Below are 26,471 nucleotides of genomic sequence, written 5' to 3'. Positions count from 1 at the left end.
TACCATAATGTTATCCAAAAGTGGAACAATAGCATTGTTGTTAACAGAAAGCTATGAAGTAGGTATAGCACAGAATCGTAACCTTAATTTTTCAATTGTATTTTGTATGTACTGTATTTATGATAAAATAATATATTTACCTACCTAATTATCAGGGATGGGCCGATATGAAATTTTGCCCGATACCGATAAAGTACCGATATAAAATTTACCAATACCGATAACTGATATTCTACTGATCCGATATAAAATTAGAAATGGTCCTTGAAGAACCTTTCATTGATCTCCTTAATAAATGTGTGTTTCGAAGTTACTGCAGTGCAAAAGAAATTGCATATTTAGACATTTACTTTTTTAGAAAGTAGGGCATGGAGATTATCCATAAAAATTACAACAAAATGGCAGAATTTTGCACTAAATTATCAGATATTTATTGATATATTGGATCGGTAAAATAATCGGTAATTTAACTGATACACTGATATCCCTATATCGGTCGATACCGATAGAGTACCGATTAATCTGTCCCATCCCTACTAATTATATTTCCCTGAATCTGCTGGTGAATGGTTTCCTGTATGTTCTTTTCTTCCCTCGGCTTATATTCGGGTATCATCTTTTTTTTTCTTTTCACTCCTTCAAATTTTAGGTTGCAGATTATATGCGGGGGCAGCTTATATTCAGGCCAATACGGTATCTATAAAATCTTTTTAGTGCAACATTCTGCAATTTTGTTACAATTTTATGAATATAAACATAACATCTACATTCCCTAGTTTTGTAAAGTAATTTTAACAAATGTTTTTAGCTTTATGAGAAGTGTGGGCCCTTTTACACTTTTCCTGAGGAAGGTTTTAGAGTATCCTTACCATTTTTTATAATGTGTTGTATGTTCTGTGTGCAGGTCTGATCCCCATAAGGAGTAAATTAAACACTGCAGAAATACATAAAAGAAAACAAAAAACTACGAACCAGATATGAAAGTTCTTCGTCTAGTCCAAGTTTTGGAACCCAGAGTGAGTACAGGGCATCTGGACGTGCCAAATTGCATCCCAACCTACCTAACCTTTCCACGACAACACTTCATCCCCTTCTAACATACGCTCACCACCCCCATACGTCATATAATCCACCGTTCTGGACTCCAGAATGTTATCAAAAATTGATAGCTCAACACTAAATATTAGGGGTGTGCGGGATCACGAAAAGTCGGGACCGGGATCGGGAAAAAAATTGCCGTCCTGATCCCGACTTTGGGAAATGACTTCCCGACTTTTCCGAATCCCGAGCAGTCGAAGTAAATACCAAATGGTAATCGAAAATGTCGTTAATTCTCGATGTTTTGTGCATTGTAAGTATCTGGAACTAATCGGAAATTGTTAGTTTTTATTCCAGAAATGCAAAAACAATCACTTAATGTGAAAATGACGTGTAGAATTCGAGATTTCCAGAGCTCCGGAGAAATTTCAAACATTTCCCATCCCAAAAATTTCCCAACTTTGTCTAGAAATAGCAAAATTTGGCCATCCCGAATGTCGGGATTTGAAAAATTTCCCGTACCGATCCCGTCCCGACCAAAAAAAAATTGTCCCGCACACCCCTACTAAATATCCTTAAATTCAAATAGACTCATAATTACAACAACACACTATAAATATCCATCTTTATTATTATCTCAATATAATATATTAATACTAATAAATTACACACAAGGCAGGCCTTGGCACCAGAATGGGCCCACACTTTGTACTATTTGTATCACCTTTATGTTATGTATTACGTATGTTCTGTTTGTTTGTATATTACAGTGAAATCTCAGTTATACGTTTTATGGGGGACAGAAGGGTAATAATGTATAACTGAGAAAAATGTATTATTGAAAGATAATTAAAGTGGTAAAATTAAGTACACAAAGAAAGAAAAGGAGTACTACATATATGCCAAAGTTTGCTGTATTGCACTAATCTGTTCTAAATCATCATTGTAAATTCACAAAATCACGAGAAATAGCAAGTGAAGGTGCCGGGAGATGGAAGGGGTGCAAGCAAGGTTTACCTGCTTAATCCGTTCAGCCAGTTATCTGCAAAAAACCATGCTGAACATTATGACGTTTATCACGATCTTATGTTTACCGTAACTCTCGTTTCCCGCTTTATACATTTTCCAAGCCCTGCCAATGACAAAATTTGCCAGAAGCCTGTTCGGTATGCCAGTCGACCTCTCCCTCCCCTCTTCCTTGCTTTTGTAGCAGTGTCATTCATTCACCATGTGACCTTGAACTCCTCCCTTAGGATCGGGGAACAAGCGCACTATTGCCAAAATGGTAGTCACTAAATGCTGCTTTCTCTAGGGTTTTAACAATCTAACAGCGTGACTCGGGCGTCTTTATTGTGCCCCCCTCCCCCACAAAAACGTACGTGGACAATTGAGAACATGGCTCAATCACTATTCACATTTCTTTACCCACGTTTTTACGTAATCATTCCTAGTAGAAGGGAGAGAGAGAATGGGAGCAGGGAAGGGGAACTTGCTTGGAAAACTTTCCTTTCTTGTTTGCCGGGAAAAAGTAAGAATAATTTGCCAATCCCGGTTATCCGATATTGGTTTAGGAATGAGTGAAAAAGTCACTAATCTCCTCTCACACTGCTGTGCAAGGCTATGTAATAATTTCATGAAGCAGCCATCTTCTAAATGCAGCTATCTGCTTACAGTACAATAATCCTTCCCCCTTTCGTTGGTTCAGAAATAAGCACGCAGCTGACAAAAAAAAAGAAAGCTGTAGTACAGCTTTTCATGTCTTCAACAAGTACTTTATCTTTAAAACGCACAGGACCTTCTATTCCGCTACCTGTGCGTTGGTACAAGTCTGTCTGGAGGGAGGAGCCTGCTACTGGCACCAGTGTTACGTCTAGCTGTTCCAAAGCAGTCACTTGTCGATATTGCGTTCTGGCTCATCCAACATAAAGGATGCAATTTTTTGTTCTTGTCTTCTGCTAAACAAAAACTTAACTCTTATCTTGCGGATAACACAAGATTAATACTTTTGAGTCATTGGTGTGCCCAGGATTTTTGAAGGGGGGGGGGGCTTACGTATACATTTTTTTGCCTCCTGGTGGCATCGTGGTAACGTCGTCGCCTTGTAATCAAGGGGTTTCATGCAGGCACATATTGCTTCGGATCCCACTTTAAACTGTAGGTCCAGTCCCGATTAGCCTTCTGTGCATAAAGTGGACTTAAAACCTTTAGCGGACGGAGCCTCGCGTGCCTGCATTCCTGTTGAAGCTGGCGCCTTTGCAAGTGTGTGCTTTTCAAACTTGCTGCAAGTACAAAAAAAAATCATAGCTTGAGAACTAATTGTCACAGAGAGAAGGAAATTAGTTTTGTTGTCTTTCTTAAACACAGGGCTTTTAGCGGAGGTAAAATTTATGCATTGTGCCTCCCAATAATTAGGGTTAACAAAATTTGGAGGGATGCACAACAAAAGACCACTCTCTATGAGGATATGTAATGCTCGTGCCACAACTTTCAAAGAAAACAACAACTGAATTTACGGCATTCGAAAATTTTGCTTAATTACGGAATTTCGCATCTAGCGTCGGCCCTATCGATGCTGGGTGGACCACATTTTGAGGGAAGAACAACAAAAGACCACGTTATGAGCATATGTAATGCTCCTTCGACAACATTGAAGAAAAAAAAAAAGTTCAGAAATTTTGCATAATTACGGAAAAATTCGAACGTTGGGCTTTTGCCCCCGCTTCCTCCCTGACCCTTAATTATTGAATTTTACTTAAAATGTTGCTTTTTGTTCATTCTTACATTTATATATATATTTTTTTTTTTAAAAAAAAAGATGCAGTGGTTGAGCAGTTATAATCTTTTATCTTTAATTTATCCAATAGTAACGCAAGGGAAAGAAAGTGCTTTTTTCAAATGGCGCTTGCAGGAAAAAAATGCACACAGTGTTTAGTGAGATTGCTGCTTATCTTCAGAACCATTCACATGTTAAAAATAATCACAGTGCTCAGTAATTCGTTTATCTGCGATTTCGTATTGCACAAAAAAAAAGTTCTGCAACTTCTCTGTGTTCAATAACCGTATTATCTTTAAATATAACTGTACTAAGACCCAGCAAACCCCCCCCCCCCCTGCATGCCGCTGTTGACTCCACCTCCCTTTCTTCAGCTTGTTTGTAATGTTTACGACAGGCTGCTGCAAAGTGTGGCGCCAGTGACTTGCCCAATGCAATTCAAAGAATAAAAGCAGGCTTATTTAACACAGGCCAGTCTATTTCACGGGTGCATTGCCACTCTCCCTTCTCTCAGATGCAAGCTACATAAATATAATTCTAAGTCGCGAGTATGGTCACATGGATAAGAATGTATGAGAATGGGTGGCAGATGTTATCATAACAGAAGTAGCATTCTTTAGAGCAAGCACAGTTAAAAACATATAACTTAAGTCTTTTCCTTGTTGGGACTGAACTCGTTGAACATATAACTAGAAATATAATAGTATGCAGCCTTATGGGAATTGGCAGGGACCACCAGAAAAAAACATACTAACGAGAAAAACATACGATCGCGAAACGTATAATTGCAATTTCACTGTATATGTATTTGTATATTATAATTAAAATAAATAAATATGAAAATAAAAAGATGGGGGGGAACCGATCAAATTCAATCAACCAGGACTTAAGCGCATACCCTCGAATGTATGCTGGAGGAGGCAGGCTTACTTCGGGGTCCCCCCCCTTTTTTTTGTGTATCCCTTTAAAACTTGTACTTTAACCTTTCTCAAGGGGCTCTCCCCCCCCCCTTTTAACTTAGAGATGTGCAAAATGGGCATTTGATGATGAAGCACCCAAAAATTTTCATTCAATCAATTAACATCTAAATATGCAGCTTCTTTTGCATTGGTAACATACATTTATTAGTGAGGTCAATGAACTATTCAGGTTCTTCAAGGACCATTTGGAATTTTATGTCGGTATCTATAAATTTTATATCAGCAGTACTTTATTGGCATTGGCCAAAATGTCATATTAGCCCATTCCTGGTAAATATCGCTTTTCTGTTTTATCTCTATTGCATCATTTCATTCTGAGACAATACTATTTTCTTCCACAGGAATAGTCATGATGCTCACTGTCTTCTTCTTGGAGCTCTCTGCTTACTACGTAGAAACAGGAAGTCGGTTGAGAACTGCATGTCAATTCTTGGCCTATTTCCCACTGACATATGCCCTGATGCATTTTGCTAAGCTTGTGGTTTCAAATAACAAATGCAATATTATACCACAGGAAGTGAAAGACTACATCTGCAGCAACAGTAGCAGAACAAAGGATGTATCATGCTGTGGTAAGTGGCAGTTTATTATTCTTCAGCAAAAGTTAATAAATACTAAATGTAAATGGTGAATATCTTAGTTATATTTTGGCTTGTTTATTCCAAATTATGTAGTCTAATTTTGAATTAATGGTTGCTTGACAATTTTATTTTTCATAAAATGATAGTATAGAACCTTGATTGATTTGATATTTTATTTTATGACTTGTTGCATAGTGATTTTTGTATTTGAAGGTCTTTACGAAATCATAAATATCTCCCTAACAATAATGGGTAGAACCTTGTAACAACAATCAGTCTAATCACCACATTGTAGAATACAATACATGATATTGTACATTGGACCCAATTTTGTGTTCTAGATTTTACATTTTCTCTTATTATGCGTTCAATCTTCATTAAAATTTCTGCTCCATCCAATGACTTGGGAGTGATGGGTACATATAATAACACAGTAAAACCTAATACATCTCTGAATGTTAGTGACAATGGTTCTACATTAACATGCAATGTTAAAATTGGACATTATCCATTGTCTAGTGCTTTAAATATGCTTTGAGAGAGCACCTCTTCTCTTGTCTTAAGGTGAAATTTCTTTGCCGGTGGTAGGAATCGAAACTACAAGAGACCTGAGATTTTACTACAAGTCCAGTGCTCTAACCACTACTCCACAGTGTACTCCACTTACTTGGTTGTAGAGTAAGGTGATCAGATGTCTTGTATTAGCCAGGACTGTCCAATTTTTTGTGACATAGAATTACTGCAACAATACACCTCTATGAACTGTGACATTGTTGGGTAGAAATTTTTTCACCTTGCCATAATGTCCTTAATATATTGGAGTTTCTTCCGTGTTTACCTGGAACTAATGCCTCCACTGAACGAATGTTTTCGTACATGAATGGTATTTACACAGTACAGTATTTATTTAACTAGTCTTCAAACATAAGTACAACCTTGGTGACAATGAAGTTCGACCAGAAAGGAATACGTGATTAAATGCACAGAGGCATAGGCGGTGGAATGGGTGACCCGCAGAAGTGACGCATGTGTAGTAAGAGGAGGCGTGTGAGCAGGCAAGAATCGTGATCCCAGCATGTTGCACCCAAGGTCACGTAAAGAACGAAAACGGGGAACTATATGCATGACATTGAACTTCGACCAGGCACCAGACCCATACGGAAAATTCCAGATAGTGGCGCATTCGACGGAAGCATGACGTCACGGACATGATAAGGAAGTCCGCCGTATATAAGCACGTGCTGTGCACCGAGGAACCGCAGTGCATCATCACCATGGCCAGGGGCAAACCTATTGACAACACCGTGAGGAAAAGAGTGGTGGAGTTGCAACGGGATGGACTCAGTGAATGGGAAATAGGGCGCCAACTGAACTTACCCAAGTCAACCGTCCACTGCATCATCAAACACCACCAAAATACGGGTACTACAGAGCCAGGTAAGGCCCCCGGTCAAAAACGCCTGCTGAGCGTGCGTGACCTACGGATATTTAGGCGCTATATCCAGACCAACAATCATGTTTCTGTGGCCGAATTACGACTGTGGACTCGAGAACGCTTTCACATTGAAGTGTCAACCAGAACCATTCGCCGTTACCTACAGCGATGCGGTTACCGAGTGTACAAGGCGAAACGTAAACCCTTCCTTTCCATGTTGAACAAAGGCAATCGACTACGGTGGGCACGAATGTACCGGGGATGGACATTTCGGCAGTGGAACAGGGTTTTGTGGACGGACGAATCCATTTTCAATGTTGTGTACGGGAAAATACGGAAAACAGTCATTTGTCGGAAGGAGGAACAGAATGAAGCAAAATGTTATACACGTCGGGTACAGAAACCTGCGTCAGTGATGGTATGGGGATGCATGACGGCATCTGGGGTTGGCCCACTACACGTCTGTGAGGGCATTGTGAATGCACACGCGTATACACACATACTGGAGCGGCATCTTCCCACAGTGCGAAGGCGGCGTCTCATCTTTCAACACGACAATGCCAGGCCTCATACAGCGCGGTTGACAAGAGAATGGTTGACTCGCCATCACGTGCGAACTCTGCCATGGCCACCATCGAGTCCCGACCTCTCGCCCATTGAGAATGTGTGGCATGTTCTTAAGCGACGTGCGCAACAGAGGGGACCCATGACAGTGGCTGCTCTTATCGCCTGCCTGCAGGAGGAATGGCACCGCATCGATGTGGAATACCTTGAATGACTCGTCCGCAGCATGCCCCGACCATTGCCACAGTTATTCGCCGACGGGGCGGCGTCACACCATGGTAAACAGGATCCCCTCTAACAGTGGTCGAACTTCAATGTCACGTGTAGATGGACGAAAATGTTTTATTTTGTGTGGACACCATACATTGCTGCGGTGCAGCGGAAATTTATGTTTTCCTATGTTCCATGTAGCCTGCTGAATAAAATATGTTCAGCATATGCATGTGTTCTCCTTCTTTCACAACGCACTCCTATATTTGTGACTGGTCGAACTTCATTGTCACTAAAGTTGTATTTATAACGAAACAGTTTTTTATATTAAAATGTGCATTTTGCTGTCCCATTCTATCCCATTTTTTATTTTGGAAATGATGAAAAATGTCCCATTTTGTTGTTTTAAAAATCTGGTCACCTTACTCTAGAGTGGCCAGCTACCCTCGATTTATTAACTGAAGCAGGGTGGCTACCCACTGGAAATTCCTTGAATTCCAGGATTTCTGCATGAATTGGTGGCTCCAGGAATTCTGCATGAATATTTCTCCGTAGACATGAAAAATTGCCACTTTTATTATTCCGAGTCCCATTGAATGTACACATACATATTTATTAATGCCCTGAAGCACGTTTTCCACAGTTGAGGTGTTATTTCTACCAAGAAAGAAAAAGGAAAGAAAGCTGCCTGGAAAATAAAACAGAATTCTCACAATTCGTTTACTTTGTTAGTGTCCTTTGCTAAACAATCTATCTAACAGATTGAAAATTAAACTAAGATATCTTGAAGTTAATTAGGTAAATTTGAGTGTGAAATTCATATACAATTAACATTTTGTTTGTAAATTACTTTATCCTGTAATGTTTGTGACTTCCGTTTGTAGATGTATTTCGAATCTGAGTATGTGAAATAGCAAATGTAAACTCCGCACCTTAAATTATATATTTTAAATACATGTTTGTGGCCTTGAGTTTATTGAAAGTTTGCCTTGAAAACTGGGAATTATACAGGGTTGGCCAAAAGTCATGAAGGGGTTATAACTGTGAATAACTTTTTTATTGATCATTAGTTTCCAATGTTTACTCAGGTAGATGTCCGCCATGATCGATATCAAAACATGATTGACACTATTGTGCATCCTGCAGTGGAGAACATGCCTGAGATGTGGTTTCAACAAGATGGGGCCACAGCACACACGGCACGTGCCTCAATTGGGCTTCTGAAGACCATATTCGTCCATCGCATCATCTCGAGAAACACTGACATCAACTGGCCCTCCCGTTTGCCTGACCTCACTCCGCTTGATTATTTTCTTTGGGGCTTTCTGAAGGATCAAGTGTACGTGAACAAACCACAAACATTACAACAGCTCAAGGACGATATTCGTGCAGAAATATGGGCACTCGGACCAGAAGTGTTGACACCTGTCATGCATCATGTGCTACACAGGGCCCGTATCTATGAGGCCCATAATGGCGGACACCTACCTGAGATTATATTCCACACATAAGTGTAAACAATCTCCCATCCTTGGTCTTCAAGTCTGTGAAATCTCATTGGAAACTAATGATCAATAAAAAAGTTATTGACAGTTATATCCCATTTGTGACTTTTGGCCCACCCTGTACTTGAATTTTGTCATGGTTCTAGAGTAGCAGCCACCCTGTGAAAACAAACTAATACCTATTATTACACGCAGTATAAGTGATGCTTTTTTTTTTTTTTTCAGAGAATCTCTGTGAAGCAAGGGGCTCTTGCCATGTGACTCGGCCATATTTGCATTGGCCAGAATCGACAAGCGATGAAGGTGTAGGCAAAGAAGTGTTCTTCCTCTTCTTGGATTTTGTGATATACTTTGCCATTCTGCTGCTCATTGAGTGTGGCTGCTTAACCAAGTTGCGGAACTGGATAGAGGGGAAGATTTATAGAAGCAGTGCAGTAGATGACATAGAAACATGTGAAGATGTGCTAGCAGAAGAGGAGAAGATAGACGAGCAAGCCTCAAGTAAGTGTTTCTTCTATGGATGGGGCAGATTACACTTTTATTGGTATTGGCTAATATGCCTGTTTATTGATAAAGTTGTAGATAACTTCGAAGTCCTGCATTCCTATGTGTGGGTAATTCCATGTCAAATCAAACCAGAAAAAATAAATTTTGGAATTTGATGTCATGGATTTGACTAATTTTTGCTATACACATTTCTTATCATCTGAAATATAGAAAATATTTTTTTTCCATGTTGCTGGTTTTTGAGTTATTGAATTTTAAAAATTCACAAAATTGTCCAAAAACTGCTCACCGCTGAAACTTTTAAATATAATTTGCAAGAGACCTGTTTCAACTACAAGACTGGGCATGGTCTCATTGTAAAGCTTATGAAGAGGGCTTTCATTTGATATACAACATTCTTGGTTTTTTGCGAGAAGTAAATTTTGAAAGCCTTTTCAATATGAATTTTGTTTCAGGTCTCTAGCTCTAATGGTTTTTGAGATATTAAGGTTTCTGAAAAGTGCTACATGAGCAAAAATAGCCATGCGCCATGTTGGAAAAGTGGCTGCCCCAGGAGAACTAAAGACAATAAATTTCCTTGAGCATTGGTTTTGATATCTAGAAACATGTACAAACGTATGTACAAAAAATGAAATTTTTCTAAAATGGTCATGCAACCACCATTGGATCGTTTGGCATGGAATTACCCCATGGGTACCTGGGGGAAACCCTGAGGGGTAAAGGTGGTCAGGGGCATGATGACATCAAAGGTTTATGCACTGGTTGATTTTACATGGAATTATCCATGTAGCCCACTTAATTTAGTGTTAAATTTATGAATATAAAAGTGTAATACAAGCAACCTGTTTTTTTAATCGAATGTACTGCTGAGTCAATTGGCAGATACCAGTGGTGTCGGTATCAGAAGATATTGCTTGAGTGTATTTACTGATGCTTTTCCGGCATTTTGGTTTTTCACAGGCTCCGCAAAGACACTTTTGAGGAGTCTAATTATCCTAAAAGTTAGGCAAAATTCAAAGTATTCCAAAGTACTTTGTGATAACAACATGTAATTTAATATTCTCATGTAATTCTTGAGTATTTTAAAGCAAAATTATTGGTAAATTGATTCATATAATTCAAATGAAATACTTACCCACCAATATTAATCAATATTTTCAACAACTTTTAATTATTGCAATTTTCAAGCATTGGCGTCGATGGGAATGTGAGAAAATCGGTATCAGTTCAAAGTGGTATTGGCTCAACCCCAATCAAATGTCTACATATACTTTCTTTATCCTAAGACAAAATTCATTGCAGTCAACTCATTACATTCATTAGTTAAGTTAGTTAATGAGCCATTCAGATGCTGGCCTCCATGGGAGAATAGTCAATATCTGCAATAGCATTACTTAACAAAAATTTAGCCACCATCAATACCTGGTGTACAACAAATGGTCTGATAATAAATCTACATAAGTCTATTTTCATCATCATCAGTAGGGCCTGGGACTTTGTTATAATATATATTTTATATTTGGTCTCGGATCGAATATTGGTGTCAGATCTTTACATATCTCATGAATATCAGCCGAAATAGACGAACTTGTTAAGACATACCAGGTGTATAAGCTTAAATCTGCTGTTTTGTAGTCAGAAAAACACATGGTTTGTTCATAGAAAGAAACAAGAAATTTATTCAAAGTACTTGCCCTCGTGAGCTACATATTTTGCCCACCTCTCGGGCAATTTGTGGATACCACGCCAAAAAAAAGTCCTTCTCTTTCGAGGCAAACCACTCATCAAGCCATTTTCGGAAGTCTGCATACGAATCGAAGTGCTGCTCAGCAAGGGCGTGGCCCATCGACGAAAACAGATGGTAGTCGGAAGGGGCCAGGTCTGGTGAATAGGCGGGATTAGGTAGAACCTCATAGTTGCGCGTCTCCAAGTAGTTTTGGACCAGTCTTGACGTGTGCGATGAGGCGTTGTCGTGGAGGAAAATCAGCTTGTCATGTCTTTGTTGATAATCCGGCCTTTTTTCACACAGAGCACGGTGCAATTTAATCAGTTGTTGGTGGTGGTAGTGGGCAGTGACAGTTTCACCAGGTTTCAACATCTCAAAGTAGATGATACCCTGTTGATCCCACCAAACACACAGCATCGTGTTCCGGCCGAAGCGATTTGGTCTCGAGGAAGATGTTGATGGTTGGCCGGGATCAACCCACGATTTCTTGCGTTTAGGATTCTCAAAATATATCCACTTTTCATCGCCAGTCACAATCCGATGCAGGAATGACTTTCTTTTTTGTCTGGCAAGCAAGATTTTGCATGTGTTTTGGTGTCTCTCCAGCTGCCGATCGGTCAATTCATGCGGCACCCATTTTCCGATCTCTTGAACCTTTTCCATGGCACGTAGACGCATGGAAATGGCTGCTTGAGTAACACCCAATTGCTCGGCATGCATCTTTTGCGTTTGGGTATCGTCCTCGTCCAAAAGAGCCTGCAATTGATGGTCCTCAACCTTCCTGAGCTGATTTTCACACATCTTGTCGCTCAGGTCAAAACTGCCATCTTTGAACCGACGAAACCAATCCCTGCATGTTGTTTCTGATACAGCACTGTCACCATAGGCCTCCACAAGCATTCGATGCGATTCGGCAGCCGATTTCTTCAAATGGAAGCAGAAAAGCAGAGCTTCCCGCATATGCTCTTTTTCTGGCACAAAACTAGACATGCTTAACACAGGAACACTGTCTGTTGTTGTATGCACGTGCTGATGATGTGCACTGATTCGTGTTGGCAGATGTCCAACTCATACAAACACCAGGTATGGCATGCCCATGGTAGCTTCATACGCTCACTAACGCCATCTATGAGCAAACAGCAGATTTAAGCTTATACACCTGGTACTTTGACCAGTAGCGTACGCAGGATTTCATCAAGGGGGGTGTTATCTCGAAAACTTTCTACAAATTCACATTACCATTGTTTTATTATACTTTAATTAATTAATAATAATAATAAATTAATTAATAATTCTTATAATTAATTAATTAGTTTAATTACTACTAATGCAGCTGCTATTTATGAAAGAAATAGAACAAAATTACAATTCTTTTGTTTCAAAATAATTGTCTAGTCAACGGTTATTTGTATATGATAAGTGAGACATTTTAAGTGTGAAGAAAATCCATAAAAACAAGCAAATATATTAAATTTATTGAAATAATCGAAATATGAAACTCATTCAAGGAGCCGCGCTGGTCTAGTCTGACAACTTCGTGGGATATCCGGGTTCGATTCCCGGAATTGGTTGGAATTTATCCAGCCTTGTCTCCGCACCCAGCCTATGGGTATCTGAGAGCAACCTTGGGGGATGAAGGCTGTCGGAGCATGGTGCTGATCACATCACCTGCAAAATAGTTCGAATCAAGAATCTTTGGGGCCCACCACACCACTATGTGTGACTTCATGGCACTGTGCTATATACACGGGGGAATTTACATTACCTTTACCTATGGAACTCACCCAGGGTGATGATGAAGTGCGAGAATACATGTTGCTAAATTCCACTGAGTCTATGTTTTCGTTGTAAAGTAAGTTTATAGACATTCCAACACATTTATCCCTTCTAGGTGATTCACAAAAGACTTCTTCGACATTATTTAATTATGTGGATGTAGACTCAGCATCACTTGAGAGTTCACAAGGGGATGTAAAATCAGTACCGGGAAGAACGTTTGCAATAAGGACGAAGCAAGGAATTTTCACAATTCTCGCAAGAGTCACTGCGCGACTTTTTGCAAAAGAAAATTGCAAAATTGAACTTTGCGGCCGCTTAGATTGTGTTTGGAATGTTGTGTTTTTCTTCATGCTGCATGGGAATAATAATCCAAATTATTATTATTATTATTATTATTATTATTATTACTGTCGCAGATCTTTGACTGTGATAAATTAGCCATTTTTAATTTTTTCTACAGCATTTTCCATAATATTTCAAGAGCTCAAGGGGGGGGGGTTTAAACCCGGTAACCCCCCCCTTGCGTACGCCACTGACTTTGACATATTTTAGCAATTTTTCGTTTTTACAACATATTTCTTCAATTTTGTTGTAATAAGACATATTTCTGTATAAGTTCATAATTATCTTGAATGTAATAGGTTATTTTATAATTTATTCTTCGTACCTTTAGCGCAATAGATAGTTCGTATTATCGATGGCAGGAAAAGGAAATTACGAACGAAGGAATTAAGAGCAGATGCCGTATTTTGTTACCAACTAGTACAGAACAATAATACCGCCTTTTCTTTTATTCCGCTGACAATTGATACCTATGCGAACATTGAGAAAAAATGTTCTCTGTCATTGTTGTGTGGGCACGAGAATCACCGGACAGGAAATCAACTAGTTTCAATTGTTCTAATTTATTTACCTTTTTTCGCTTCTCACAACAATCAGTCAGATTTACCACAGCTGTAGTGAGCTGCCAGAAAGATGTAAATCTGACATAATAGTAAATGAAACAGGAAAATTACAGTGAACCTCGCTAAATTCTTCCGTTAAAGAAATTCTGACTTCATTCAATACCCCTCCCCCCACCCTAGTCGCTTTCCTGGAAGATACTGACATCCCATATAATGGGAAATTCGAAAGTACTGTTGTGTGTATTTTGGCTTTACTGCAAATATTTCTGCATTTTTCTGACATTTTTAATTTTTCATGACATACATATTTTTCAATTTTTATGACATAATTACATACATATTTTGCAGTTTTATAGGACATAAAGTCCCGGGCCCTAATCATCAGTTCCAAAAACAGCCTCTCAATGATAAATCCGAATAATCTCTGCATAAAATTACACACATCCAAAAAGTATAGAAAATTTATGATGTTAGGTAAACAATTAAACTGGAACCTTCTGGCCAAGAACAAACTAAGAAACCCTACACAGTGCAAGGATCCCTCTATAAATTTAAGAAAACAAATGCAGTAAAACTTCTCAATAACAGACTGGCCTGGAGGAAAAATAAATGTCCGTTATTATACTGGTCATTGTGCCGAATTCCAGGAATTGTGGCCATTCTCTTTCAGGCTGTCCGTTATTAAGAAGTTTTATTTGCATTATGGAGGTAGTTTTCAGTGTCCGCGTCTGTTATTGAGATGTAATATTGCCATTAAACCCCATGTATTTCTGATGGGGAATTTAAAAATATCCGTAATTTAGAGGTGTCCTCTATTCAGAGGTGTCTTTTAGGAGAAGTTTTACTGTATTAAAATGTGACTTGGCCGACATTGATTTGCCCTCTTCGAGACTGCCATGATATGGTGCAAATTTATCTGTTTGAAACAAATTCAAAAAGTCCAAAATTCCTGTTTATGCTATGCACACAACGTTAAAAAAAAACAATCATATCCTCCAATCCTAAATGAGAACAATTTATACAGAATGTTTTGAGAAAACAAATCCTTGCAGAAAAGAAATCACATGCTGCGAATCCAGAGGTCCCAAATTTGAACCCTAGTCATGGCTCGGATGTCCTATCATCAATTTTGTTATTTATCCTTTGTCTTCATCATTGTAATTAATAATCCAAGGTCTTTTTTTTAAAAAAAAATTCCTACCTAATATCAGATCTGTAGAATACCAGTTATCGTTAAAGTTTATATCGACACTTAATTGATATTGATTAAAATTTCATATTCATTTATTTATTACTAGGAATGGGACAGATTAATCAGTATCGACCGATATAGGCATATTGGTTTGTCAGTAAGGTTACTAATAATTTTACTGATCTGATATATCTATAAATATATTATATTTAGTGCAATATTCTGCCATTTTGTTATTTATGGATATTATAAGCATACAATCATCATTCCCTACTTCTTAAAAGTTAATGTCCATATATGCAGCTTTTTATGTGCATTGCATTCATCTGTTAATATTAATTTGTTAAGGACATCAATGGACCATTCAGGTTCTTTAATGACTGTTTGGAATTTTATATCGGATCAGTAGAATATCAGTTATAAGTGTCGGTAAGTATTATATCGGTAATTTATCGGTATCGGACAAAATTTCATATTGGCCCATCCCTATTTATTACTGAGAACACAGCAGGCGACTACCTAGTATAAGCATTTCAAGAGACGCTTATAAACAAAAGATTTAAAACTAACTAAATTTACAAATTTGTACAAATAGTATTTTTTTTACAAATAGGTATACAATGAACGGAAGTTATTAATAAATAACAAGGAAATGAAAATAATAGAAGGAGATAATGCAATTAAATTGAACCTTTATGTGCGTAGACATATTTTTTTGTCCAAAAACCAGTATTTGAAGTGAGCCTGTAAAACTTATTGATTTCAGCTGATACCAAGACATGAATATATCATAGTAACATTTTAAGTAATACACTTACGTGTCAGATAATTCAGAATTAGACAAAAAAAATGGTTGTGGCATATATTCGATATCACTGTAAAAATCATAGTTAATTTTGAAACAATATATTCTTAATCAACACTACATTCTAACAATGGCCCCTGAAAAATGTATAATTGGGTTCAGCTGTATGGGTATAATAAAATAAATAAACCAAAAAATATATATAAAGGTGAAAAATATGATTATGATAAAACATGCAACTAGCTTAGCACATGACTGTCAATTTTTTCTACTTGCCTGAAGCTGACTGATATTTTCGATATATTTTGCGAAAAATGTATATGCCAGAAATAAAAACAAGAAACCATGAAAAAGTTTACATACGTGTATTATAAACAAATTTTCATTCTTTGTAGCTGTCAGTGTGATTCATTCATCTTGAGTTTTTGGATTTTTAATTTTCATTCACCTTTCAATAAGTTATTATAAATTATGTTGGTGCAAGGTGTAAGTTTTACTTTTGATTTTAAAAATTTTCATAACATATTCCATTTACTATTTCAAATTATAACTTCCATTGAGTTTTCATTTCTGGGATGATTTAATGTAGTAGTTATGTAACTACTACTACTTCTTCTGCTGCTGCTGCTATTATTATTATTACCATTATTATGAATATTATTGCAGGATCTAGTGATTTCTTGCAATTGGGACCCAGTGTCCTGCTGGTTCAAAGGCTGGGCAAGGACTACAAGAGATTTTCCGCTGTGAATAAAGTGAGCTTTCGAGTACTTCGAGGAGAGTGCTTTGGCCTGCTTGGTGTGAACGGGGCAGGGAAGACAACCACATTCAACATGCTCACTGGTGGCATTGAGCCTACGAGAGGCAACGCATTTATGTACGCATCGAATCTACGAAACAACAGGCGGCAGGTAAGGATTTTTTTCCCGATCAAATGTACCATTAGGTACTTTAGTTTGTGAGGTGTTTCATACGCTACAGTACTGATCTACTTGAGGCATGCATCTTTAGTTTTTGACAGAAATACGAAATGTGAAATAACACACTATAATGTTCAAATTTCATGTTTTTGAAAGGTGTGAGGTGTATTTTCCAACTATATTTTGTCACAAAATGAACAAAATGCAAAGTAAATTCTTTAACATGAAATGTAGAGTTTATTTACTGACATGACACTTTCTGAAGCCTGAATTATCCCTTGAGTTATGCAAATCATGGAAAATTGCTTAATTGTGCTGTGAATATTTGGGAAAAATCGACTCCTTTATACAAGGGTAAACCTAATGCTCTGATTACTATATAAATGAACTATTACAAGGGAAATCTTTAGTTTGTGTAATAAGTGCAGTTTTTTAAAAATAAATCAAATTTAGGGTTACATTCACCATTTTTTATTATTTTTTTTATATTTCTCTGATCAGAGTATTTGAGTATGTTTCTGTAAAAAATGCTTTTTATCTTTTTTTGCCAGTTTCTTGCCGAGATCGGCTACTGTCCTCAATTTGATGCCATTGTGAGTGTTCTTACTGGAAGGGAAATGCTTCATCTCTTCGCTCATTTCCGAGGCATACCAGATAACTGCATACACAATGAAATAGAGAAGTGGCTTAATCTGCTTGGTAAGTCTTTCATTCCGACATTTTATCCATAGTTGTAACTTGTATTGCAATTCCTGCAGGTCGTAAATTGTAGCAATTGCAGCATGTTTTTTAAACAAGTCCTTAACAACGGCAACATACTCCTGACTGTACAGGGTGATCCGTAAGTCTGGCGATAACATCTGTTTAAAACTAACACAGATGGGGAAACTTGAATCAAATGCTCCTACCCTAGGAAACAGTGAATAATTGTGAGGATATGTTTCCAACAAGGTCTTGAAGTCAGCTTTGTATTTTGAAATTGAAAGATGATCGCGTATCATACTAAAATGGGCCTCAGTTTCGCAAGTAATATGCCTAATTTCAACATAAATACAAACAGTAATATAATTAAGCCTTGTTTCCATATTAAAAATATTAAAGTTGCTGGTCAACGTTATAAAAAACAAGAAAATATGAGTGGTTGAGGGTTCAAACTTCCGAGTGCTTGGTTACCCCGTGAATCCCCACCTAGATTCCCAAAGACCTTGGTCAGTGGGGCAAGGGGGTGGAGTCTCGATGGCACCTGTCACAGGGAGCCTGTGAACCGGCTGGTTCCACCGAGTTCTTCATCTGAGAGAGAACCTGATAGATGGTGGAAAGATTACATGTAAAGTGTTTTTAAATCTTAATTAACTGCCTCGGTTAGCAACTTTAATGTTTATAAATATAAACGTTGTGCTGTTTGAATCCCAAATGTTTTTCCTTGCATATGGCCTGATTGACAATGATGTTAGGACAAAAAGAACCATTGGAGAAAATTCTGATCATTCCACGTTATTGCTCAATGAACATTACAAAACCAGACTATTAAATTGATAAGGAAATTTTGAGAAATTCATACAGCTAACATCATCTGGGATCAGTGGTGGTGTTCGTCTTCCTGTGCCCTGTCCATGTGTATGTTCAGTGCCCCTTCACAATCTGATTTTATCATGTTAGTTTTAATTCACAAGGCCTGCTTTTTGATTGATTGTAGAGTAACTGTTGGGCCAAAGTATGTCAGATGGTTAACAATTTTACCACTTTTCAAATATCGTTTGTTTTTATGCGACTCTTTTTAAGCTAGTATTTCCCCAGGGTAGGTCCCTTTACAGATAAAGGTCTAGGGCTGAAACCCCTTCCAAGCTACCCTTCCCCTCACCCCCGACCCTCTGCTCATGCACCAAATAATAATTTCATGTTAATCATCTTGCATTCACTTTATTACAAGGTTCAGGAATTGAAACAGTTCACATCCTCTGCACCAACATCAGTGCAATTCTATTCCTTAAAAACTTGTAGGATACATTAATGAAATGGTGATTGACAATTTGCCTGCTAATATGCATACATCCCACTGTACATGATGAACCTCTCAAATCTCCCCAAGAGCATAGTGGCTTGTTAATCAAGTGGTCCCAGGTTCAGTCACCTGTAGAGGCATACACATACGGATCCCACACATGCTACATAAAAAACCTACTACTTTACTCGTTCAACTAATGTACTGTGTCACTTAATCCTAATAGTTTATTTACAATAAGCGTTTGAAAGTGTTAACGGACTTTATGTACCGTGTATATGAATTTGTCGTGTACTATGCTCATATGACTAGCTATTATAATGGATTTTTTTTATATTACATAGGCCTCAAAGAATATGGTGACAAGTTCTGTGGGACATACAGCGGTGGCAACAAGAGAAAGTTGAGCACAGCTGTAGCGCTAATAGGAGACCCTCCAATCATATTCCTGGATGAGCCAACAAGCGGTGTGGATCCAGTGTCAAGAAGGAACCTGTGGAAGGTCCTCCAGCAGTGTCAGTGCAGAGGACAATCAATTGTTCTCACCTCTCACAGGTAACAAGTTATTCTTAAGTACAAGGTATGTGCTGAAAGTAATGAGCCAAGCAATATTACTCAAAGTCAGAAACCACTATTTGTATTCTACCCATGGTAAATTCAACCTTGTTACTTTTCCACATAACATCCAGATTGGTCAACACATTTGCACCACCTTAATGGCAGCTGGAAAATGCCACTCTTGTAGAAGTCTGTCTCGGTACAACCTTCGGCAAACCTCATTCTTCACATCGGCATCGTTGTCAAACTTGGTAACCCAAAACGGAGCAAACTAGTGAAAGTCGGACAGGGCTAGGTCTGGAATGTAGAGAGGGTGAGACATTACTTTCCAGCCAATCTTTTCAATTTCCTGTACTGTACACCCAGCTGTATGGAAATGGGCGTTGGCATGTTGCAATATGTCATTGTGGTTGTGTGGCCGCTTGTCACGAATTGCTCATTGCAGTTTCTTCAAAGTTGCATGTACCGTGTGACATTGGCAGTTTTACCTTGCTGAAGAAAATCAACCAATATGCACCCCTCCACATCCCAGAATATGGTGCCCATGACTTTGCCAACGGAAGGAACCTTTTTCTTTCTTCTTCTTCTTTTCTTTTTCCTGGCCGATTTAGGGCACCAACATTCCATACTCTGATGCTTTGTTTCAGGCTCGAACTATGACTCATCACTAGAGCCCGGATTTATATGCGAAATGCATGTTTCATGTAGCATGCAAAAACTTATGGAAAATATTTTTTTCTTTCCGACGAACTTGTGAAGAGTCTTTTGAGACGCATACGATAGCGCATATAAGTGCATATTTTGAGTGAATTTTGTTGTGCATGCATATATCTTAAACTTTGAAGGATAAGGCATATTTCGAATTTTATTGCTACATACTAGCATATTTCGTAGTCTATCAAGAGAAAATAGCGTTGATTTTGTCGCCTACAATCGTTGGTAAATTCACTTTCGACTCCACGGCGATAACCGAATGGCGAACATACTAATTTAATATACAATATACACTATAATTTTTAAAGTTCTTTTTCAGCATTCTATGTAGCGCTTTTTAGACAACAGCGATCTAGCGCCTTCTGATGCCTTTACAACTGTCAACTAGCGCGAAGCCTTTCTCGCGACTTGGCAACTATGTGGAAAGGGTTTCTGCTGTCAGTATCAAAGAGTTCAAGAACATGTAAGTGTTATTTTGTGTTCTGTTAAACATGCCACCTGAAAAATCAAGTAAGGCGGTATTGTTGCGTAAATACGTACAAGAATTTGGAAGTAGTGTATTTACAGAAGATGGGTCAGTTTTGTTCTGTGTGGTGTGCGAGAAAAGAGTTTCAGCAGAGAAGAAACAACAACTGCTTACTACCGCGTCCACTAATTCAACATCTGAATGCACAGTAAGTAATACATTCTATGTAGATCTGTGTTCTGTGTTTGTGAGTGCTAATATTCCTTTGTGGAAACTGATCAAATGCCCATCTACGAGGTTTCCTTGAAAAGTACACGGGAAAGAAGGTGCCAGATGAATCAACGCTACGTAAAAACTATGTGCCAGTTTGTTTTAATGAGGTCATTGGAGAAATTCGGGAAGCGTTGAAGCATGAGAAAATATGGCTGTCTATCGATGAGACTATTGACACGGCAGGACGTTGTGTTTTCAATGCTGTTTTTGGTGCAATGAAGGCGAGTGGTAAACCCTACTTACTGAATATCGAGGTGTTTGAGAAAGTGAATCATTCCACCATTGCCAAATTCCTTAACGATTCGTTAACTTTGTTGTGGCCAGATCACATCCAGAATGACAATGTGGTACTGTTTGAATCATTTGTACATTGTACATTGTCAAAGCAGCATCTGGTTTGAAAGTGTTGTATCCTAAATTAGTCCATCTGACTTGTCTTGCACACGGTCTTCATCGCGTAGCAGAAATAATCAGATACCAATACCCGGAAGTATCAAATATATCAAATGTAAAGAAAGTATTTGTGAAAGCTCCTTCGCGAGTACGTCTCTTTCGCGAACTGGCGAAAAATGTTCCGTTACCTCCGCAACCGGTATTAACACGATGGGACTCGCGGCTAGAAGATGTCGTATTATGCAGAAAATTTCAATGAAGTGAAGGCAATCATAGACTCACTAAAACCAGAAGATGCAGCCGCTATTTGTGTGTCACAGAAATGTTTCTCTAGAAGTGGCATTGAGAACGAAATTAAGTACATACACAACCACTTCTCGAGTATACCTGCAATTATTACACAGTTAGAGTCCCGTAATAATCCTTTGCAGCATTCACTGTTCTTGTTGAGCGAAGTATCGCAAACTTTGTCCAGTAAAACTCACGGTGTTACCAAAATAGAGTCAGAAAAACTTCGCCAGGTATTAGACAAAAATCCCGGGTACAGAACAATCTGTGACATTCCAAATGTACTGAATGGTGAAAATGTGGACTTGGAAGAGGACCTAACACAGGAGGAAGTTTGGTGTTTCTCACATGCACCAGTGACTTCTGCTGATGTAGAAAGGAACTTCTCGATCTACAAAACGTTTCTCACTGATAAACGCAGAGGTTTTACAGCATAACCTAAGGAAGACGTTCATAGTTCATTGCAACAGAGGTCATTAAGGTAAGATGTTTGGAAAAAAATAATTGTATATTGTTCATGCATATCTTAGTGCATATTTTTGATATTTTTCGTGCATATTTGCATGCATATTTTGCTGTTTGTTTGTGCATGGAAATCCGGGCTCTACTCATCACCAGTCACTATATTGTTCAGAAATTGGTCACCATCAATTTCATAGCAGAGCAGGTGGTCAAACGTATTTGTAGTCATTTTTTTAGAAGCCTTGGCACCCTTCTTGAACAAATTTCGTGATAACCAAGAATCTTTGTAATGTCCTGTATAGCACTGTGTCCAATGTTCAGATAATGTGCAATTTCTCTTACAGTTATCCTCCTGTCACTTTGGATAACCTTGTCAATCTGGTCCATGTTGTTGCACATGGAAGCGGTTTTCGGTATGCCTCTACAAGACTTATTGACAATGTCTGTGTTACCAGTTCTAAAATGTTTCACTCGCCTTTTCACTTACTGTAACCCATGCAGGCATCTCCATAGAAGTTCTCTAAACACTGATGAATTTATGTAGCTTTCTCGTTTTCACTATAAGTCTTGTCTACTCTTACGGCAGCCGGTCCTCATGCTGGTAAAGGAAGTGGGGAGCAGGGAAGCGACCAATCTGATAAAAAACTCAGCAGCCTGTAGAACAAGGTGGACGTAGTACTTCCTCCCGCAGTGTCGTAACTCTCAGTGCCACTGATGTTGTCTGGTTGATCTGCGGTGCATTCTCTGCTCCCCACTTCCCTTGCCACCATGAGGACCAGCCGCTGTAAGACTAGACAAGACCTATAACGAGACATTCCATGACAGCATGTTGACAAGACAAACTTTCTGTGGATGCCATTTTTCTCCTACAGACAGCATTGGCAGCGAAAGTGCACATGCACCAGCACATGGTTGATACAGTGGACAACAGGTGGCTGTACCTGCCATATCTGTGGTTTCAACCAACCAAAATGCTCAAGGCGTGAGAGCCTTACGACTTTCAGTACATGCCTTGTACATTTACTGCCATCATTTTAGAATTATGAGGGTTGGAGTTTCAACCCTTGAATGCTTCTTGAGATTTACAGTATACCAACAAGGATTTGTGCCAACTCCCTCAGCAATATAGGGTGTCCCACCATGTGATGTAATATCGAAGGTGACTTTTCAAACATACTGTTGCTTAGAAAAATGTGGCAGACATTTATGTTTGTACTGAAACATGAGTTTGAAAGTGTCTCATTAGTAAAATGATTATCATGGTTTATTTGTAGACAGGGAAGACAGATTTAAAGAGATTTTAAAGAATGGGACTCTTTATTTTATTTTTTTCTTTAGATGAACGGAAAATGTTTGGAGACAGAAGTCATTTCATGAACTATTGGTGTTTCGTGCACAACAGCTAGGGGACAGGTGGTGACTAATTGATGGTTGGAGCTTATTCTTATTATTAAGCCATTTATTCTTATTTCAGCATGGAAGAGTGTGAAGAATTGTGTAACCGAGTTGCTATAATGGTCAATGGGAAATTTGTGTGCCTGGGAAGCATTCAGTATCTGAAGAACAAGTATGGAAAGGGCTACACAGTAACATTCAAATTGCGCATGGGCCACGAGCAGGAGCAGGTGAAAACACTGAAGCAAGTTGTCAGAAGGAAATTTGGGTACTGTATTTTGAAGCAGGAACATCAGGTATGTTATAAATATTTTGGGCATTTGTAGGGAGGAGATACATTATTTAAGGTGTCTCATGTTCTGTGCAATTTTTTGTCTGGAGATATATGTAGTGGAACCTCAATTATATGTTCTTCAGGTGGTGGTAGTTAGAGAACTTAAAATTCACAAAAGTTTAAAATCAGGTAACATAACACTGGGGTTCCACTGTATATAGATAATTTCAATTTGTGAAATTTTGATATTTATAAGATTTAAACTGTCTCTGTGAGAGATTTCCTGAATTTGACACATTCATAAAAATCCCCCATTTTTAATTGCAACAGAAATTACAAGCAGGTGCTGTATGATGACTGAGCATACTATTGCAGTGCCATTTTTGCTAGGCTACTTCCCAGTGTTGCCACTAAGTTGCACAACACAGCAAATATGCATTGTGCTACTCTTGCTTGTGCACTAATTCTAAAGTTTGGGAACTTTAGGAACAAACCCGATGTATTTACTGTGTTATTCATTGTGTGGACTGTACCATCGCTCGTGTTGTATACTTGTGGAATTTTCAGGAAAGATGAAATGGTTCTTTTGTGAATTGTAGTAAGGTTATTATTAATTAGATTTATTTAATTTAGGTCACCTGTTTTTAGCTCTCTTCTACACTGATTAAGCATTTTTACATATTGTTGACTTTTATATACAGTCAACTCTCGATTCTACGACCCTGGGTATAACGACCCTCTCGAAGTAACGACCCTTTTCCCGGGAACCGTGAAAAATTTAGAAAAAAATAGAAAAATTTGGGAAAAAAAAGTTGAAAAATTGAAGGAAATCGGCCGAAAACTGCGTTGTTTTTTCCTCCACTCATTCCCTTTACGAGTGCTCTACCGCTCACAATTAGGTCTGAACTAAAAATAGACACCACCACACCATGCTTGAGTCATATCCAATAGCACTTGACCTCTGCCCTCCCCTCCCTCAAGTGCACCAATGTTACCCTGCACCCGACGGCCGCTACCCAACGTGCCAGGCTTGTTTTGCCACGCTTTCTCTTGGATGCGCGAGAAGAGAAGATCGAATGTGCTTGGATGTTATTTTAAATCGACTTGACTTGTTTCCTTCTCCTAAGAGCTCCTGAAAACTCGCGGGGGAGGGGGGGGGGGGGGAAATGACTGCTGGACTTGCAGTCTTTGCCAATGTATATGGCGGGTCAAGCTCTTTCATCGATAAATACATCACCTTGAGAGATCAGATCACAGAAATGTTCGAAAATACAGATGCTTGGCGCCTGGAAGTCTGGCCCATCTGTCCAGCTCTGACCTAGAGTTCAGCAGGTTCACGTGAGTGAGCAACTTTCGGCCTTGTAGCCGACAACTTCCGGTAACCGCTTTCATTCAAAACGTGTTCTTTGTTCCCTGCAACACTTCATAAAAAGCAAAACTGTTAGAGATAATCAAAACCACATAGGTGAAGTAAAGATCGTCAACCCGCTTAATGTGTTGTCATCCAGGTTTCCACAAAAGTTTACTTCGATCTTACGTGCATCATAACTCCCGTTTCCCACTTCATACGTTTTCCTAATTGTGTCGATGTCCTAATATCTGCCAAAAAAGTGTTCCGTTGGCTGACTGACTTCTCCCTCTTTTTCTGTCAGCAAGGGGAGGGGGGGGGGGGCGATGCAGATTGTTTCAGCCACGATTTTCTTGCTGATGCGGGCTGATTACAGGCGAGAGTGGAAAAGGAACCACCTCTTCCTTTCCTTTGACGTCTAAAATGGGGCAACCAGTTCTGGATATACTCTTGAAAACGAACAAAAACCATAGAACAATTAAAAAAAAAGTGACCCTCTACCCTTTCCCCAGCTCATTCTCCGCCACTGGTGTGCACGGTAATGTTGATAATTGCAGATTTCAGTTGTTGTTTTTTTTATTCTTTACACTGCTGTTAAAAGTTCCGACAGTTGCGTTATCTTTAAAATGCTGGGACTTTTCTCTTCCGCCACCTGCCACCTGTTGCTCGAACTTCCAGCCGGTCTCCTTGTTTTTACGATGCAGCTGGCGCCAGTGTTTTGTCTAGCGTCTGCAAAGCCCTTGCTTGTCGATAACAGCAATGACTCATCCAGCGCCGATGACTCATCCAGCGCGAAGGCAAAAGTTATTGTTTTCAATCTCGCAAAGATGTTTTGATTTGACAATAACGAAATTCGATCTCCAGAAAGGAAAACAAGAGTTAAAATAACTTCATGCTCTGGGCCTTCTGATAAGCAAATCTGTAAATTTAATTTGCATCCGCTTTTCTTCAGAACCATTCATGTGGAGGAAAAAAAAAAGTGTTCAATGTAGGAATGGTTGCTGAGACTGATTAAAAAGACATTATTCAAGGGGAAAACGTTTGGAGGGGTGGGTGTTTGACATCGAGAATACTCCTAAATCCAACATTAAATCGTCGATTAACGTGAGAGTAAATAACGATCTACCATTTTGATATGTGAAAATGCACAGTTTCATAAAGCTTGTTTTCAGTTCATTTTATGCTGATGGGCTAATCGGGACTAAATATACAGTTTAAAGTGAAATTCAATTCCAAACCCGAATGATTATCGACTGCCACGCTGTTTAATGTACTGGTCTTGTCCTAGAATACACATTGGGTGAAAACAGATCGCAAGTTGCACGTTTCCTTTTTCACGCTGGATTACAATGCAAGTCAATAAAGGAGTTTGGACTGC

General features: G+C 38.7%; 1 protein-coding gene across 1 annotated transcript in view; it reads left to right on the top strand.

Moving 5' to 3' along the window:
• The window catches only part of LOC145979454 (phospholipid-transporting ATPase ABCA3-like), a 128,805-nt gene that overhangs the window by 87,804 nt on the left and 14,530 nt on the right, over nucleotides 1-26,471 (top strand). The window contains exons 20-25 of the mRNA XM_083112359.1: nucleotides 5,133-5,363; nucleotides 9,312-9,587; nucleotides 16,667-16,911; nucleotides 17,472-17,619; nucleotides 19,267-19,477; nucleotides 23,551-23,767. Coding sequence (XP_082968485.1) covers nucleotides 5,133-5,363; nucleotides 9,312-9,587; nucleotides 16,667-16,911; nucleotides 17,472-17,619; nucleotides 19,267-19,477; nucleotides 23,551-23,767 — 1,328 coding nt within the window. The remainder of the gene's footprint in view (nucleotides 1-5,132; nucleotides 5,364-9,311; nucleotides 9,588-16,666; nucleotides 16,912-17,471; nucleotides 17,620-19,266; nucleotides 19,478-23,550; nucleotides 23,768-26,471) is intronic.

The sequence above is a fragment of the Lepisma saccharinum genome, chromosome 26, assembly GCF_977018435.1.
Source record: "Lepisma saccharinum chromosome 26, izLepSacc3.1, whole genome shotgun sequence".
NCBI classification, from domain to species: domain Eukaryota; kingdom Metazoa; phylum Arthropoda; class Insecta; order Zygentoma; family Lepismatidae; genus Lepisma; species Lepisma saccharinum.
The sequence above is the reverse complement of the archived record's forward strand: the minus strand, read 5'-3'. Positions and strand labels throughout refer to the sequence as shown.